The sequence below is a fragment of the Setaria italica genome, chromosome VII (assembly GCF_000263155.2).
Source record: "Setaria italica strain Yugu1 chromosome VII, Setaria_italica_v2.0, whole genome shotgun sequence".
Classification (NCBI taxonomy): domain Eukaryota; kingdom Viridiplantae; phylum Streptophyta; class Magnoliopsida; order Poales; family Poaceae; genus Setaria; species Setaria italica.
Window position 1 is genome coordinate 32,259,164 of NC_028456.1, and position 18,530 is coordinate 32,277,693.

General features: G+C 46.3%; 3 protein-coding genes and 1 long non-coding RNA gene across 6 annotated transcripts; 2 read left to right on the plus strand and 2 right to left on the minus strand.

The window, feature by feature from the left end:
• Window positions 1-82: 82 nt before the first annotated feature.
• LOC101765346 (peroxidase 5) lies at window positions 83-1,810 on the minus strand. Its single transcript, XM_004977048.4, has 3 exons — window positions 1,545-1,810; window positions 905-1,363; window positions 83-818 (listed from the first exon to the last, which is right to left on the minus strand). The coding sequence occupies exons 1-3, from the start codon at window positions 1,749-1,751 to the stop codon at window positions 396-398; spliced, it is 1,089 nt and encodes a 362-aa protein (XP_004977105.1). The 5' UTR covers window positions 1,752-1,810; the 3' UTR covers window positions 83-395.
• LOC105914849 lies at window positions 1,239-8,633 on the plus strand. Of its 3 annotated transcripts, none has more exons than XR_002678611.1 (4): window positions 1,239-1,402; window positions 1,558-1,730; window positions 1,832-1,974; window positions 5,215-8,633. It is a non-coding gene; the product is annotated as an uncharacterized LOC105914849 (long non-coding RNA). The 3 variants fall into 3 exon arrangements; XR_001164566.2 differs by having other exon boundaries at window positions 5,222-8,633; XR_001164565.2 differs by lacking the exon at window positions 5,215-8,633 and adding an exon at window positions 2,223-3,465.
• Window positions 8,634-10,267: 1,634 nt separating this feature from the next.
• On the plus strand, window positions 10,268-15,723 carry LOC101766437. The gene is made up of 2 exons (XM_022828245.1): window positions 10,268-14,461; window positions 14,531-15,723. Exons 1-2 carry the CDS (start codon window positions 10,808-10,810, stop codon window positions 15,266-15,268), a joined length of 4,392 nt encoding a protein of 1,463 aa, XP_022683980.1. The 5' UTR covers window positions 10,268-10,807; the 3' UTR covers window positions 15,269-15,723.
• Window positions 15,724-16,783: 1,060 nt separating this feature from the next.
• Window positions 16,784-18,336, minus strand: LOC101766856 (peroxidase 5). Its single transcript, XM_004977051.3, has 3 exons — window positions 18,127-18,336; window positions 17,581-18,014; window positions 16,784-17,482 (listed from the first exon to the last, which is right to left on the minus strand). Exons 1-3 carry the CDS (start codon window positions 18,334-18,336, stop codon window positions 17,071-17,073), a joined length of 1,056 nt encoding a protein of 351 aa, XP_004977108.1. The 3' UTR covers window positions 16,784-17,070.
• Between the last annotated feature and the right edge of the window lie 194 nt (window positions 18,337-18,530).

The following is an 18,530-nucleotide window of genomic DNA, read 5'->3' on the forward strand; positions in this document are numbered from 1 at the left end:
TTTTGGATAATAACTGATATTGACAGCTTGTAATGATTTTGCAATTTTGCAAAACTAACAAATCGACTTCTCAATTTTTCACTAGTCAAATGAGCATATATAGATACTCTAATAGAACAACAACATTTGGCACCGTCTCACAGATCCACTTCTTCGTCACAATCAATCAAACTCCATGCACAAATTAAACGAACATCAAAGTAACTTACAACAGACTACAAGAGTGATCACAACTCACAAGTAGTCCTTTTTCTTGAGTCATGTAGATCGTGCTTTCTCCCTGTCCCTGTAACAAGCAAGCTACCAAGCTGATCTGCTCATTACTTATTGCAATGTCACACATTCACAATAGACATCAGTGTGCACACTGCACACACACATCTACTGACAATCGATTAGCTTGCAGCCACGCCAGTGAATCCTGAAGAATCAGATCCGGCGACAACACGATGAACGCCTGCAGCGGTACGAGGAGCAGGGTTGACGACCCTGCAGTTGCGCCTGATCTCTCCCTGCGTTCCAGTCAGCACCCCAATCTGCCCCATCTTGAGCATGGACCTGGCGAACTTGGCCTTCCACGTGGCCTCGCTGCGCACGAAGGAGTCGACCAGCGCCTTCATCGTCGCGTTGGTCAGCAGCGCCGCGTCCGATATGAAGAGGCCCAGGTTGTTGGTCAGGCCGACGTAGTACTTGTTGTCGAGCTTGTCCGGCGTGATGAGGTCCATGAGCGTCGTCGTCGTCGGGAAGAACTGGCTGCTGTTCGATGGGCAGATGCTCTTGAGCAGAAACGCGTAGGCCTTGCTCAGTGCCGGATCAATCTGTGTACCCGCCTCACAGCAATGGTAATTTGGTGAATGGGTAAGAACGTCTTCACTTCATGCATGTGGTAAGTGGGTATGCTTACCTTTTCAGGCGAGCTGAAGTTGTACAGGCGGTCGGCAGGATTGTCGGGGACGCCGGCGAAGCTGCTGCAGTGGGAGACGCCGATGGTGTGGGCGCCGGAGAGGACGACGAGGTCCTCGACGGTGAGGTTCTTGGAGGCGAAGCTGTCGGCGAGCTGGGTGGCGTTGAAGAAGGGCGGGGGCAGGTCGTTGAGCGCGTCCGTGTCGCGGGATATCCGGCCGTCACGGCGCCCGGCCGGCAGCTGGTAGCCGAGGCCGCCGGAGAGCACGACGCTGTCCCGGGCCGCGAAGGCGAGGATGTCGGCGCAGGAGACCACACCGGGGCACTGCGCCTCGACGGCCGCCTTGGCGCGGTCGATCACGTCGAAGAACCGGAGGCTGGGGTTGTTGGGCGGCGCGTCCTTCTCCGCCGTGTTGTTCGGGTTCGTCGTCGAGTCGATCAGCACCGAGCCGTCGCAGCCCTGCAAAGGAGGTTTAAGCGTCGGTGCCGTCACTCTCAGGTGAAATCCTTTACTTCCTCACGACCTCACAATAATAGTGACAAGCTTTGTGACATAGAAATGGTATCTAGAACTGTTATGCAAAATATATACTTCCATTTCATCATATTTTTCAGAACTTTTCTTATGTGCATGTGCTTACTCTGACGAAGCAGTCATGGAAGTGCAAGCGGATCAGCGCCGGAGCGACGCCGGAGTTGTTTCTGAACGCGTCGGCGACGGTCTGCTGCACGATGGTCTCGGCGGCGGGGCACATCCTGTCGTAGAAGCCGAAGTCGAGGCAGGCGGCGGCCGAGAGGAGCCCCGCCAGGAGCGTTGCGAAGCGTAGGTAGCAGCGCTTCCTCGTCATGGCTGTATGTGTATAGCGAGCTCGTTCTTCTCCTCCTGGACTCTGATCATGATCGGGTGTGGCACGGGGTGGTTTTATAGGATGTTAGGATGCTTTGCCGGCCTGTAGGAAACGGAGGGGCAGTTCGGTCACGGTGGAAGACACAACGATACTTAGTGTGGTGTAAAAACTTCTGCAAGTCGTTGGATCAAGAAACAGTACTCTGAACATTCGTCAAAAATAGGTGAGTTCTCTCTGCGGTATGTTAATTAAGTTGCTTTTTCTTCGGTAGATCAACATTATCGTCCACTGGATTAATATTTAATGAAGCAATTTGGCATATTCAAATCCAACTGTATTTTCTAATCAAACAAGTATGTGAATCCCATGCTCTCGTAGTTGTTGGTTATCCTCTCGGTTTGAGGTCCTAGTTTTACATCTCTATCATCTATTTTGGTGGATGAGCTTAACTAGCATATAAAACTTGCGCAGGTAGACAATGGATTATAGATCTGACCCTTGTTCTGATAGTGAAAGTCAAAGGGGAGCCATCACATGAGCTCACCTCCGCCCGCCAGAGAGGTATGGAAGAAGGGGTAACGGTGGAAGAGAAAAAAATTCGGGTGTGGGAATTGGCTTGATAACTTTTTTAGCAAGTCAATTTATTGTTTATTGGAACTAACTTGCCTAGGACCCTTTGGTAGGGCTTCTCAACCGGCTTCACCACCGGCTTCTTGAGAAGCCCTAGGCGATAAACGAAATGGCTTCGTACCCGAAGCCTCGGAAATCTCCCTGAGAGGAGCGAGCAAATGGTGCGGGAGCTGAAAAAATTAGCTCCCCGCAGCTCCTCCTCGTCCGCGAGACCGGAGTCCCAGGATTGCCCCGGAGCAGTGCGAGCGAGGCTGGGGCAGAGGAAGACGGCGCACAGGCGAGGTTGGGGCGGGGGTAGACGGTGGCGCCGGCGCAGGGCTGGAGAGCACTGGCGGCGTGGGCGAGGTGCAAGCAAGCGCGGGACGCCGTCGGCGCAGGCAAGTGGGATGAGCGCGGGATGCCGACGGGATCAGGCGCGGGGCTGGAGAGCGTCGGCGGTGCAGGCGAGACGGGGGCTAGCATAGGATGCGGAGGGCCACGAGTGAAAGGATAAAGACATGCTGGCCACGGGTGGATGGATAAAGAGAGAAAGGAAAGGAACGAGAGGGGAAAATAAAAAGGAAGAAAAGAGGAAAATGAAAAATAAAAATAAAAAGAGAGGAGAAAAAATAAGGGAAGAAAATAGAAAAATAAAAATAAAAAGGATAAGGCCTTATAGACATTTTATTGTTTTTATCCATGTTACATAGCTAGGAGAAGCTGTTTTGCCAAATGTTTTTCCATCTAGACAAGCCGAAACCAAAAAAAGCTGCTTCACCGAAGAAGTCACAGCCGCAGCCGTTTCAACTACAGCCGCAGCCCTGCCAAACAAGCTTTAAATATGTGTAGGATCTAAGCCCTGTAATCTAGGATGATAGCACAAACTGCACATGATCTCACAATATGGTTATCCATGACTAAATTTTCTTGATCGCAAACTTCGAATGTTATTGTTGTATATCCACATGGTGTGTTGTGGACTTAATACCAAATAGGGTCACCAGTAAGATTGCACAGAGCTGCCTTCTGTTTTGCGTAGACTTACCTTGATGTTTCATTTTATGTAAATTGATAACATCCATATTTAAATGAGTTCATATTTCAACGACTCATGAATGTGTGTTTTACTAAAATCAACAAAATTAAGGTATTCCAGATACAATGCATTTATGAATTAAGCATAATATCATGTTTTATAAATATTATATTTGACAAGATGTATTTCACAGCTGGAGAAGTGACATTGAGTACCGGTGCTCAACCCTCCTTTAGTACCGATTTCGCACCGGTACTAAGTTGTATTACCAACCGGTACTAAAAGGTTCGTATAACCAACCGGTACTAAACTGTTTTTCACCAAAAAAATTGACGAACGCCCAGAAGGCTCGCACACACGCATCGTAAGTCACAAGTCACGCGATTTTCACGCGTAATATGCGTATGCACGGTCCGTGGGATTCGAACCCATGACCCATAGCCTCACATGAGCCTTCCTTATCATCTCACCATACAACACATGTGATGGAGTTGGATATACTTTTTTTAAGTAACCCGTGAAATTTTAGTACTGGGTCATAACACCATCATACTGGGTGGTGTTATGACCCGGTACTAAATGTCCTTCGTGGACCTCCAAATTTGAATTTGGTACTAATGTTAGCATTAGTACCGGGTCAAAATACCAGGTCAAAGTACAAAGGCATGGGATGAAAGGTCACTTCTCCAGCTGTGTTTAGACTGAATGAATTTGATAGTAAAATTGCTATATAGTATTTCTTAATTCCAAAAAAAAAGAAAGTTTGAGCTAGGCATATGCTTTTTCTGGGAAAGTTCATTCTACAACCCTTAACTATGAGCTTAGTAGTTTTCAACCCTCTATTATGAACCACTTGTGTTTAAAGCCTCGACTATTAAACCTATCAACTTTGGACCTCTAGCCAAATTTAGAGTTATTTTAGGTGGCCTGGTGTTGACGTTGCAAAGTGTCCCAAGACTAAAATAGTTTCGAATTTAAAAAAATCGTAAATGACAATCCTTTGGTTTTTAAATACTGCCATGTGCAAATAAATCTGGCACGAGGTTGGAAAGTGAATGGTTCTCCTAGTTGAGGGTTGAAAGGTAAACATTTTCCAAGTCAAAGTTTAAAAACCAAACTCGCGAAATAATTGAGGTTGTAAATGGATTTCTCCCATTTATTTTACACATCCTACCATTAATCTATATATCACAACGTGGTGCTGTCAAATCAAATAACGGATTTAATGCTTGTTTTCTTTTTGATCCCGCAGCCTTCAGACAAGGAACGGGTAATGATCCTGTCATGCATGGAAAGGCTTGGAGAATGACTAGAGATGTCCTGCCTTTTTTTTTTGAAACGAAGAAGAGTTGCCGATTTTCTTTTCTTTTCATCTCTGATTTATATAATAATGAGCAACGTGCAGGTAGACAAAACGATCAAAAAAGATTGTGATCCATTTCCGATGAAAGGAACTTGAATATTGACAAATATAAAAGTAACAGGCGGTCCATATTGCCAGTGGTAATGAGAAGTTGTGGCTTAAATATACGAGGAAATTCAGTTTGTTCTTGTCGCTGCCTTGACTGATTCCAAAGGTGCATCTGTGTCTGTCTACTCGGTGATGACTCCTCGAAGGACTCCATCCAGTGTCCCATTGTAGCCTGACAGTAGCCCGGTGTCTGTTCCGGTTCCTTGTTGCCATCCTTGATCAAGATCTTCCATCTCCTGGACCATGCTTGCTAAGACCTTGATGCCACATTTTGACACATGCCTAGGCATTGATTTCTCTTCCATCCTCTCCTGGACCATCGTACTGACTTTCGTATGCTTCTGGAGTCTGCAGGGCCCCGGCATCGCCATAGCTCTCCGGTAACCTGATTGGTTTCTTCATCCTCTTACTACTTCAACTACTTCTCCAGTGAAGTTCTACAACTCTATCAGCTTCTTTCAGGCAAAGCTCCCTCCATTTCTGCAAGTACCTAACACAGTATGGCATTGAACAGTTATTTTATTTTTATTATTCAATTATAAACAAGCATGCAAAGATGCCTGTGGTGATGATTTTTCTCATGCCCTTATTGAATTCTCAGTTAGATGGTATGGAGTACCTGGTACTCCCTCTGTTCCTCGTTTTGACTTTTCTAGATTCATAGATATTATTATGCATCTAGATATACACTATATTTAGATGTACAATAATATTTATGCACCTAAAAAAGTCAAAACAACCTACAATTTGAAACGAAGGGAGTAGTAGTTTAACTCATTTGAAACTAGATTGTATATTTAGGAACCTTTGAAACCTGTTTTTTTAGTGCAGTTCAAATACTTTGTTGGTAGTTGGCACACCCGTAGACCTGGTGACTTCACCTAACATGTGATTTGTTTTGGTTATTTTCTTGCATTGCGCTTCTAATGAGTCCTATATCACCAACAAATCAAACCGGAGAAAATATTAGCAAGTAGAGCACAAGAGAACAGAACGTTCCAATACAATACCATCATCTTGCATTATAATTTAGAGCAACCATCTTATAAAAGATTGGTGCACACACGAGCAGTCAAACCATTATCAGTATGTCATGACAACATTATCCTACATTGTTGAGTCCCCAAAACAAATCCAGTCTAGTGTGACATTAGGATTAATAATGTAGGCTGTATATCATCATATTGACAAATTCAGCTTTTCTTATTTTCTGTACGATGATATTTTGTAACAAATTATGCACGGATTCAGTATACATGCACCCGCATATTGATATAAAGCTTATTACAATACTTTATTTGGCCCATGGGCGTGTATAAATCATCAATATTTTTGTTAATGTACAGGTGCAATTAAATGGAAAATAAGTATGTGTGCTTATATTACACCAAGGCTAATAAAATATAATTGTGTAGTGCATTTTGACAATATATACCGGTGGCGTAATTCTTTATTGCCCCACCAGTCAGCAATTTTTATGTTGTAAACAAACAATTGGAACAGTAAAGTCCGTCATGGGCTGGCGAGAGCTGAAAACACATGAACATGGCCTTGAGCTCTAATCAGGCCCACAAATTAGTGGTTTAACATGCATGGATGCGCGGGTGTGGTGGGCCTTGAGCTCTAATCAGGCCCACAAATTAGCGATTAACTAGCATTCTCGGATTTTCTATGACGTTAGTTATATGCAATCTTTCTGGGTCACTTGCTAGCTGTTGTGGATAAAGATAGTGTTTGGTTCGTGTTAAGGTAGGGAATCGGATTACAGTGTATTTGGCGGTGGAATGGGTGGTTACTCTCTTTGGTTGCACTCTGGTAGCATAATCAGATTACGGTGTGGGTGTTGTATCTGATTATGGTGGGGGAGGAGGGATAACAAGCTTGTATAGATATTATTTAGGTAAATGATTCGATTACAGTATCACTTGATTACGAACCACCGCAACCAAACATATGTAATGGGATTCATTAACTTCAGTAATCAGATTACGTTACATTTGAGCCAACCAAACACCACCGTGCATGTCATACCAAGGGAAACCGACACTGCTGCATCTACCACGTACACTACATCCATTTAGCCATTCTTCCAGTTTAGAGGAGCCAACGTCGCACTGCCGGAGATCGCCATGGTCGTGCCGAAACGGTGAGAGTCCACGTCGCTGGCTTTGTTTTCCTCACGTCTTTTGTTGTGCCGAAATGGTGAGAGCCGGTAAGTGTGGAGGGGTCAATACACATTGACGCTGAACTGACGAAGCAACAGCCTGAATTCCATGCATGCCAAGAAAGAGGTGGTGTCACTGATGTGCACCAGAGAAGAATAACTTCAGATGCAGTTGGTACATGCAGAGCACAGTCCCAGAGTTAGTTGGTGAATTTTTTGTGCCAAAAGACATGTAACGTGAAGGACGTGTCAGTCGACGTGCTGTCCAGGATGTGTTAGTCGATCTGTATCAAAATTTGAGAATCATATATATAGGCACTGGAATCACGGCAAGTTTGCCTGTCGGTGCACACTCTCAGTGAAGGCAGACTTCTCTGCATGGCAGTTATTAGTAGTAAAAATTAATGAAATTTTTGTGTTTTCAGGAAGTTAGTTTTTCATGTAATATCAGCAGTGATTAAAATAGCCGGCGCTATTATAGTACCGCAATAGCGTTCTAGACAAGCAATCACTAAGCTATGCGCCAATGTCTATAAATTCTGCTTACAGACTATAGCTCCTTTATCGATCCGCTGTATATAGCGGCTTAGGACTTAGCGGCAATAGCGTCCGCTTTGATATTATAGTTCTTCAACCTTGATTCAGATATATATGGTTAGATCATGATTAGCACATTGATGTTCATCGTCACTATTAGTAAAGATTGATTCTTAACAGTCAATATATATGTAGGCCAAAATAGCACTCCTTGTTCTTTATATGCTCTTTGTGCAGCATGTTTATTACAAACCAAATCTATTACTCCAACAAAATAAGAAGTAAACCGACCAAATTGATAAACAAGACCTACATAAACATACCAAAACAAACTAAGCAAAAGAATAAACAAACTCTAGCTACAATTATTAAAGGCATCCACAACAGTTGTATCCATAAAACTTCCAAATCCAAATGGCAGGCCACACTTGGTATGCTAGGGGTTTTAGAGCAATGAGTCTGATCATGGGTCGAGTTGATGACAGGTCTGATGCTGCAGCTTTTCACATGGCAGTCGGCTTCACAACCTAGCATCATGAACCTGGGTCCCACATCATAGCACAACCTGAAACATCCCATTACCTTTGCAAGAACTGTCCATACACCAAGGATGTGTGGAACATGATCACTTCTTGAACTGGTTTACATTCATTGCAGAATTTGAAACAGTCGATTTCTCTTTATGCATGGTGGCTAAAATGCAAGGTGCGAGTGGATAAAAAAGACAGACAAACTTTCAACAGCCTAATGATATACTTTTGGTGGAATGTTTGGAAAGAAAAAAACCGGCGCATTTTTCAACATAAATTCTTGCCACCACTACAATTGGCGCTGCTCATCAAGTAAGACATGAACCAGTATAGACTTGCATTCAATGGTCGAAACGAAGCTACAGATGATCAGTCATAGTTGCGTGTGGTCCTTCCATCCTGTGTCGTTTTTTCTTTTGCGCTTGGAGATGCCTTCCTTTTCTTTGGTTGTACTGTTGTATTAGTCGTCCTTCTCCCCTCGTGTTATTGATCGTAGTTGTATGTGTAGCATTCTTTAGGTCTCCATATATAGCTGTTCAGCTTTTGTTTTGTTTCTTTTTTTACTTCTATTAATATAATACGGGCAATCTTCTTGCTATCTTTTTTTTAAAAAAAAAGCTCTACTACCTCTGATCCATAATATATGACGTTTAGGACAAGCTAATCTTATCCTAAACATCATATAATATATTTATGGAGGAGAAAGTAGTAGGCATCGATGCGGTGTGGTCACCACACATGGACGCTTGCACGCAGGAGTACTTGGTTTTCTTCCTCTTGCCTTTTGGACCCATGCCAGTCGGTTCCAAATGTCGTCAAAGAGCTTTAATTTGTTCACTTGTTAGACTCGCATCGATTGCATCAATACGTGTTCAACTCAACCAGTTGAACCTAAAATAAAAATTTAAGTTGAGAAAGTTGGGCATTTCACTTTACATATTCCAGCCGCGTACAATATTAATCGACAACGGGTACCTAACCCCTGCTTCATACTTGTACACGGTGCATACAACCCTTTTTGACAACCAGTACTCCACACAAGAACCTTTTGCCGGCTTAAAAAGAGGCGCTGTTCTTTCTTCTCACACATGGATAGCTACATATATTCGTAGATGAACATACCAAGCTTGTAAAGTGGAGCGTATTGTAGAGCTAGGGCCGGGCAATCAGATAAGCGAGGCAAACATATAGACCTTGGTATCCGCATCTAGCCCCCAAAAAAGTGGATATCAATCCAATCATGCACTCCCTGTTGAGCACAAGGAATAATCAGGCGGCACGGACTTTATTCAAAGCGCTTGTGATGTACGTATGCATTGGTTTCATAAAGCTGCTGCCGAGGGTCCATACTTTTTCGAGTAAAGTAGACGCCTGATGCCGAAATTTGGACGCAGGGAAATGCCATTTGATCAGCATCCTGAGCCCAGTCGCCCGATTTTGGACAACCAAAATCACTGTGCCAGCACTGTAGCATACTGTAGCATTTCGTTTGTATTTGTGAATTATTGTTTAAATATTGACTAATTAGGCTCAAAAGATTCGTCTCGCAAAGTACAACCAAACTGTGCAATTAGTTTTTGATTTCATCTACATTCAGTACTCAATGCATGTACCGTAAGTTTGATGTGATGGAAAATCTTCTTTTTGCATAGTGCTAAAGTTGGGATTTTGAGGTAAGTCCCTGGTGCAGCGCCGGCCGCTTTCGGAATAACTGCTGCATCACTGCACGCCTAGCTGATCTCGATCTGGACTGGACGTGGGCGCGCGCACAGGCAAAGGGATGCGAAAGGCGGCCGGGCCGGCAACTGTGGGCAAGGGAAATGGCATCTAGCTAAGCATCTTCTTCCCCCCGCGCGAATGGCCACGGCCTCCGCCACCACCACTTGATTCGGGCCGTGCTCGCCCAATGCTGATCGATGACACAGGGCGTCAAAAATCTACAGCAACCAGAATGCATCATCCATTCCTTCCTCCCAGACCGAGAAGAATGTGTGCGCCGCCACCACCCAGCTCAGTTAGCCTGTTCCTAAATCAATGTTTTAATCTTTGACCATGCATCAATAATTCATAATAAAATCCAGGTCATCACCACGATCGATGGATACACACGCGTAATTCAAGATTCAAACTTTGAAAATGTTAACCTAAAATTAATCTTGTATAATACAAATTGTCTTATAAAAATAATATCATTGGATCTGTGTTTAAAAATACTTTCATATGGCTAAAAATTTATTGCTACAAATATTATGCTACAAGAGATATTTAGAGTCAAATGTTAGTATTGAAGATCATGACAAGTTTAACCACGCCTTACATTTGGCTATTTCCCATTTGGGATAGAGGGAGTAGCAGCAGGTTCCCACATCACAGCACACCCCCATCAATTTCTTCATCGACCCAAAGGATTTGGTGCATCTCTATGCTTCGGGTACATCGGACGGTTGAGGCATCTCTATGCTTCAGGTACATCGTCTTTGGTGCATCTCTATATTAATGACAAATTGACGATGCACAGCTTGTGGCCCTTGACGAGCGTCAGCCAAGTCAAGTCAAGCCAATTGGTGGCACAAAAGAACCAAATACTGACTGTATTTGACAGAATGCATCACATATTTCTCCCATGCGGCGAAGAAGCCGTGCGTCGCCGACACCACCCAGCTCATCAGTTCCACTAGAAACGCCCGACCGGCGGAAGAAGATCGAGCCATGGCTGAGCTCGCGTCGGGCGCCGTGAGCTCGTTGCTGGTCGTCATCCGCAATGAGGCGCTGCTGCTCCGCGGCGTCCAGGACGACGTGCAGTTCATCAAGGAGGAGATGGAGAGCATGAAGAGCTTCCTGGCGCACCTAGCCCGGAGTGCGCCGCCCGGCGGCGAGCACGACGAGCAGGTGCGCACGTGGATGACTCAGGTCCGGCTGCTAGCCCAGGACTGCAACAACTGCATCGACCTGTACCTGTACCGCGGCAACCCGGACATCCACCGGGCCAGGGGCGGAATCCGGCGCTACGTCTGGTGGGTTTCCTGGTTCCTGCACAAGATGGCCGCGCAGCACCGCGCGGCCATCCAGCTCCGCCAGCTCAAAGACCGGGCACGCGACGTTGGCGAGAGACGCCTGAGGTACGGCGTGGAGGTCCCGGGGAAGTCGACGACATTGGGGCAGTCACCTCATGTTGCAGCTGGTGGCTATGCTACTGCCGACGATGAAGAAGACCGTGATGAAGAAGATCAGACCGCCAAGATCCAGCTCGTCACGCCAACGACCCATCACTATGGTCCAAGAGCCTTCTTTGAGCCTCGCTCTCGGGACGACTACGTCAAGGCGAAGCTGCTGGAGTGGGTATCTGCCCTTACTGCAGGTGCCGGCGAGACTTTGTCCATAGCCATTGTGGCACCGGATACAGATCGAGCCGTCCTCGATCTTGCACAAAAAACTTTGGTTGTGCCACTCTTTCCACCCGCCTACACTAACCCAGGCTACCATCGTGGTATCTTGGTCAACATCCCGGCGGTGCACCTAAATACCTTCTTTTTTCCTGTGCCGCTACGACCCAAGGAGGTTCTCTACTACATTCTGCGGGAGCTCAAGCATGCCAAATCCCGATCCCATAAGCAGGACATAGATCAAAGCAAAGGGGAGGATGAGGAGAAGGAACCTGATTTTTGGCAAGCTTTCAACAAAAAACGTGATATTTACCTTGGAAAAAAGAGGGTGATTCATAAAATCAAAGAGAAAATAAAAAACATGAAGGTTTACGAAAAGCTTGACAGGATCGAGCGTGAAATTCGAGCTCAACAGCAGAAGGGCAATCAGCAGCAGCTGTTTCAGCAGGACCTTGGACAAAAGAAGGGCTTGGATAAGCTGGACCTAGTCGTACTCCTTCAGATGCTGCTCCATCCTCAACAGGACCAAGCGAAGAATAGAGACATGCAGACAATGCCAGTGTGGGACGACAACACCATTGTGGAAATAGCTAAGAAGTTTAAGGAGTACATGGAAGCAGATGAAAAAGCCAATGAGCTTAAGGAGGAAACGGGGGCAGAAGAAAAGGAAGATACAGCCAAGCAAGAAAAAGAAGAAGACGATGGAGGAGTAGAGAGGAAGGAGGAGAAAGGAGACAAGATGGAGGAGGAGAAACGAGGAGGAGAGAGGAATAAGGAGGAGAAGAAAGAAGGAGGGAGGCAGTACGAAGAGGAGCAATTAGGAGGAGGGAGGGAAGAGCAGGAGAACGAGGAGGGAGACAAGAGAGAGGAGGAGAAAGGAGAAGAGGGGGTCGAGATGAAGGAGGAGAAAGGAGGAAGAGACGAGGAGGAGAAAGGAGAAGATGGAGTCGAGATGGAGGAGGACAAAGGAGGAGATAAGGAGGAGAAAGGAGACAAGATAGAGGAGACGGAGGAGGAGGAGCAAGCAGAAGAAGAAAACGAAGACAACAATGACAACGTAGAAGACAATAAAAAAGAGGAAGACCAAGAAGATCAAGAAGAGGAAGGCCCAATTTATCTTCATCAACTTCAGTACGAACAAATCCTACGGGAAGTATTCCCCATGCAAGCCCAGCCGGCCAAGCAAGCTTCAAAAATCACGACGACTACATTGGACGAGGAACAAATCAAAAAAATGATCAACGAGGCAAAACAAGAGGTCTTGAGGGAGCTGCAGGAAGGCAAACCAGATAAGAATCAAGCAACAGGAGAACCATGTCAAAACCAAAATGTTGGTTTTGAAGAGATTGCACAGAAGATTAAAAAAATCAAGTGGGAACTTAAAGAACAGCTAAAGATCAAAGGTATCGTGGACAAGATTAAAAAACTCTTGGGAGATGAATGCCCACTAATTATCCTCAAAGTTGACGAGATGATGGATGGATCCAGATGGGAGGATGTCAGAAAGGCTTTGAGCCTGTTAGATTGCAGCGCTGATGCACTGATCTTCACCACCTCGGAGAGCATCCAGGAGGCTAAAGGATATTGTTATCCACCACGAGAACCTATAGACTATTCTCTTGTTGGCCTCTACCATGATACAGTGCTCGAGCTTACTAGCAAGCAGAAGAATGAAGACAATTTTGACCCCCAGGTTTTTCGTGACATCTTGGAGTGTTGTTTTTTTTCAAAGGACAACTTGGAGTATGAGCCACATGAATTCTGCATGAAGATCTTCACTCATGCATTGTATGCTAACTCCAATAGGAGCAGTGAAGAGTTAATCAAGTTGCGCAGCACCCTGCAGGCTTTACCAAAATCATTCGACATCCGAGCTAAGAAGATGTTCATGTACTCTTACAATGATCTACCTAAAGAATACAAGTCCTGCTTGCTGTACCTAGCTATCTTCCCCAAGGGGCAAAAGATCAGGCGGTCAGACTTGATTGGAAGGTGGGTTGCAGAAGGGCTGATAGTGAAGGAAGATTGGCCCAGTTCTGTGAAACAGGCCCGGCGATGTTTTGATGCGCTCATCCGCAGGTGGCTTGTTTATCCCGTTGACATTGGTGCCACAGGAAAGGTCAAGAGCTGTGTGGTAGGTGATCTAGTTCATGGATTCATTACCACCATCGCAAGAAAACAACACTTTGTGGAGACACGTCTGTCACATCACTTGGCTCGCCATTTCTCTGTTTTCAATGATCTCCAACTCCGCAGCTCTGATAGAATTGACAAATTCTTCCAAGATCTCTCTAAATCATATCGAGTATCCCTGCTCAAGGTGCTAGATTTAGAAGGTTGTAAGTGCTTTGGTGGGAAGAACCAACGGTACCTCAAGGACATCTGCACCAAGATGTTACTGCTGAAGTATCTGAGCCTAAGGGGAACAGACATTACCCAGCTACCCAGTGAAATCAACTACCTCCGTGAGCTCGAGGTATTGGATATCCGACAAACCAAGGTGCCTGCGCAAGCAACAGCAAATATTCTGCTTTTGAAGCTAAAGCGTCTGCTTGCTGGTGACATTGATCCAAGTTCAAGCAATTTTGGCAGTGTTCAGATTCCTCACAGGATTGGCAAAATGGTAAAGGTAGAGGTACTATCTAATGTTAAGGCCCTGAATAATGATGATTTGAAAGATATTGGAAAGCTGTGGCAGTTGAGAAAGCTAGAAGTGGTTATCAGTGATAAGGATAGTCAACTCGAGAATTTGCTTCAAACAATAAGTGACCTACATGAGTGCCTCCGTTCTTTGTCAATCACTCTTCCTACAGCCGCATCATGCAAGGATACTCCTTCCAGTGTAAAATTACCCAATAATATTGGCTCTTGCTTGAAACAAAATCCGAAGATTCTAGAGTCTCTAAGCATCAGGGGAACCACACTGAAGGGGCATCTTCTTCCAGTGATCACAAATGGTGGTAATAACAAACTTGCCAAGGTAACTCTTAGTCGCACCCTGCTGAATCAAGATGATCTGGATGTCCTTGCTAAGCTACCCAAGTTACAGTGTGTCAGGCTCCACCACATTGACTGCACCGAGGGCAAGCTCACCTTCAAAAAGGACAGATTCATAAGTCTCAAGTGCCTTTTTGTTGAGGGTTCGGACTTGACAAATATCACCTTTGAGGATGAAGCAGCTTGTGAGCTTGAGAAGATGGTTTTGTCTTTCACCAGCACAGAGTCTATTTCTGGAGTTGACAGGCTTCCAAAATTGGAAGAGCTCGAGTTGAACAATAGCAGCGGCAGGTTACTATCATCATTTGAGAATACCAAACAAATAGCCAAGCTGACTCTTCGTGGTACATTGCTGGACCAAGATGCTCTAAAAATCCTCGCCAACAAACCAAATATACGCTGCCTGGTACTCTTGGACAAGTCTTTTCTCGGAAGCCAGAACCAGATTACCTTCAACAAAGATGAGTTCATATGGCTCAACCTTCTTGATGTTCACTGCTCTTCCATCACCAAGATCGTCTTCACTAGCGGATCTGCTCCTAGGCTCGAGAAGATTGTCTGGTCATCTTTCGCATCTCTCTCCGGCATTGAGAACCTTCCTAGATTGAAGGAGCTCGAGTTCAATGGGAAAGATGTCCCCAATGAGGTGACAGAAGCCATTAAAAAGCATAAAAACAAACCTAGTCTTAAAGATAATGCGCCAGAAACTCAAGACCAAGCAAAAGGAGATGAAGAAGAGGATGACGACGATGATGCAAGATTCCCTTTCTGCTGGAAGAAACAGGTCTGATGCTGGAGGAGCCTCTCCTTCGATCCCAAGGTGTGGTTTGTGTGTGGCTCATCTGTATTTCCTTACGTTCTTCTTGCTGCCCATGCGCACGCATGCGTGTTAGTGTGTCCAGTTGCTTGCTCTAGATGAGTGCTTTGTGGTTGTTCTGAGCATAATGGTTGTGTTTGTGTCTATGCTCATGGATTTGAATGTGTGGCTTTATTTCCTGTGTCAGATACCATACGTGCCTGTATGGTTTTCATGTAATAAGTGCATTGTTTGGGCACACACTTGACCTCTTATATTAATGTAATGTGTGCTAGTATATGCTTTGAGTGCGCACTGCAACTCAATGATGAAGTGGTGTGTGTCATAATATTTCTACCTTAATGTAAGCACCATCTGCTTCGAACAAGCTGTTAGCATTGGTGCCTGTTTAGGTGCTCTGAATGAAGTAGAGTTTTAATCATGTGTCATCTGGAACATGTCTGTATCTTGCAATTGCAGTGCGACTGCGAGCAGTAGTACTCGAGGAAGAATTGAGTTGAATGATCGTTTCCAGAACAAGCGGTTTCAGCACAGAAGTATGGTGTGTGATTTAAAAAATAATAATAGTAATCCCCAATTTCGTCCAGCGGGTAGACGAAAATGCAATTTCGTCTGACCAAAACAAGCTGCGCTAATTAAGTTACGACAGTTTCCTACCTTTTGTGCGAGGTGGGATTTCCGCAGCCGCCAGCCCCGCAAGCCGCGGGCGTGCCGCAGTCTCCGCACGCCGCAGCCGCCGGCTCCGCAAGCCGCGGGCGCGCCGCCGCCTTCGCGTGCCGCCTCGCCTCCCGTCGCGCCCATATGCCGAAGACAAGCCCGCGAGGACGAACCCGTGGGTGGGCTAGCCGCTGGATTTGCTGGGCGCGCGGACGATTTTGATGCTCCAACTGAGCAAGATGCGAAATCCGCTGTTGATTTCATCAGTAGGGAAAGGAAGAACTCGGAGAACACGGTGGGGTTCAGAGTTCGCTCGCTGTTCATTTCAGAGGCCGCAGACACACACACAGAGGCCAGACGGCCTTGGGCCAAACTGATCTTGGGCCGAGCCCAGTAACTTCTTTTATCAAATTCTCCTGCATGTTAATTTCGGAGTAAAAGATATTTGGTGCTAGAGATCCCCGTGTTTCGGTAATCTAAGATTACTCTACCCCAACCAAATGCTGTCCAAATGGAAATGGCACTGGTGTTGAATTTCGTCATTGTCCAAACAGTTACTAAAATACCCTACCAAATACACTACTAGTATTTATGCAAAGTCCTCACTCCTCAAGGATGATTTGCTTGTCAACATTTTTTTCCTAGGAATTCGGATTATAACTGATGAAGAAATCCATGATTGACAGTCATCATGAGGATTTTGTAATAAAGCAATAATTGTCGGTATATATGGACGGCTTTTCCTCAAAAACAAAGGATCTAGCAATAGTCAATTGTATTTGCTAAACAGGTGAGCATCACAATTTGCGAAGACCAGCAACATTCGCCACATATTAACATATACTCACAAAGACTCTCAGGTGCACAAATGAACATCTTACAAAACAGTAGATTACTACAACAGTGATCACCTCCTCTCTTTTCCTTCAAAAATAAAAGATCACCTCCTCTCTTTTTTTATTCCTTCAGGCTTCAGTCTTCTGGGTGTGTGTCTTCATGCTTCTGTAGCAAGCAAGCAAGCTACCTAGCTCATTGGCTCACATCTTATTGCAACATCACACATTCACACTACACATCACTGTGCACATAGCACCTAACATCTACTGACAACCAATAAATTAGCTTGCTGCCACTCCACTGAACCCTGCTGAAGATCCTGGCCCGGCGAGGACATCGGCAGCATTAGCAGGGTTGATGGCCCTGCAGTTGCGCCTGATCTCCCCCTGCGTTCCGGACAGCACGCCGATCTGCCCCATCTTGACCATGGACCTGGCGAACTTGCTCTTCCACGTGGCCTCGCTGCGGATGAAGGAGTCGACCAGCGCCTTCATGGTCGCGTTGGTCAGCAGCGCCGCGTCCGACTGGAAGAGGCCCAGGTTGTTGGTCAGGCCGACGTAGTACTTGTTGTCGAGCTTCGTCGGCGTGATGAGGTCCATGAACGTCGTCGTGTTCGGGAAGAACTGGCCCGTGTTCCTCGGGCAGATGCACTGGAGTAGAAATGCGTAGGCCTTGCTCAAAGCCGGATCGATTTGCACACACAACAACAGCAATGCGTGAATAAAGACTGTATGCTTCAAACAAATCCTAATTTATACATATATTAATCGTAAATGCAGTAATGGTTTACTCCGTCGGTTGTGTTGGTGACGTTGTAGAGCCGGTCGAAGAAGTGGATGCAGTGAGAGACGCCGATGGAGTGGGCGCCGGAGAGGACGACCATGTCCTCAAGGGTGAGGTTCTTGGAGGCGAAGCTGTCCAGCAGCTCGGTGGCGTTGAAAGACGGCGGGGGCAGTTCGTTGAACGCCTCCGCCGCAAGGGATACCCGGCCGTCGCGGCGGCCGGCAGGCACCTGGTAGCCGAGGCCGCCGGCGAGCGCGACGCCGTCCCGCGCCGCGAAGGCGAGGACGTCAGCGCAGGAGACCACGCCGGGGCACCGGGCCTCGACGGCCGCCTTGGCGCGGTCGACCACGTCGAAGAACCGGAGGCTCGGGTTGTTGGGTGGCGAGTCCTTCTCCGCCGTGTTGTTCGCCGTCGAGTCGATCAGCACCGAGCAGTCGCAGCCCTGCAAGGAGATCGAGTATGTATTTCTCGATCAGGGTGCTTCTTCCATTCTCAGATAGATGCCGCTTTTGAACACGTAAGTTCAAGCTTAAAAGGAACTAGCTGCTACTTACCCTGACGAAGCAGTCATGGAAGTGCAGGCGGATGAGGGCCGGAGCGACGCCGGAGTTGTTCCTGAACGCGGCGGCGACAGTCTGCTGCACGACGGTCTCGGCGGATGGGCACGTCCTGTCGTAGAAGCCGACCTCGAGGCAGGCGCACACGGCGGTGGCCGACAGGAGCGCCGCGAGGACAGAAGCCAAGCTTAAGGAGCGCCTCGCCATGGCTAGCTGCTGCTGATGCTGCAGCTTTGCTTGTATGGATTCTGGAGGCGCTGCAGCTGCAGGGGGGGCTTTTATAGGACGTCGTTGGTTGGACCTCCTGGCTGTGGGAGATTAGAAGGGCAATTTTGTCACAGAAGGAAGGCATGCACCTGGATGCTGCGCATGCATTGGCTATTGCAAGCTTCTGCAGATCC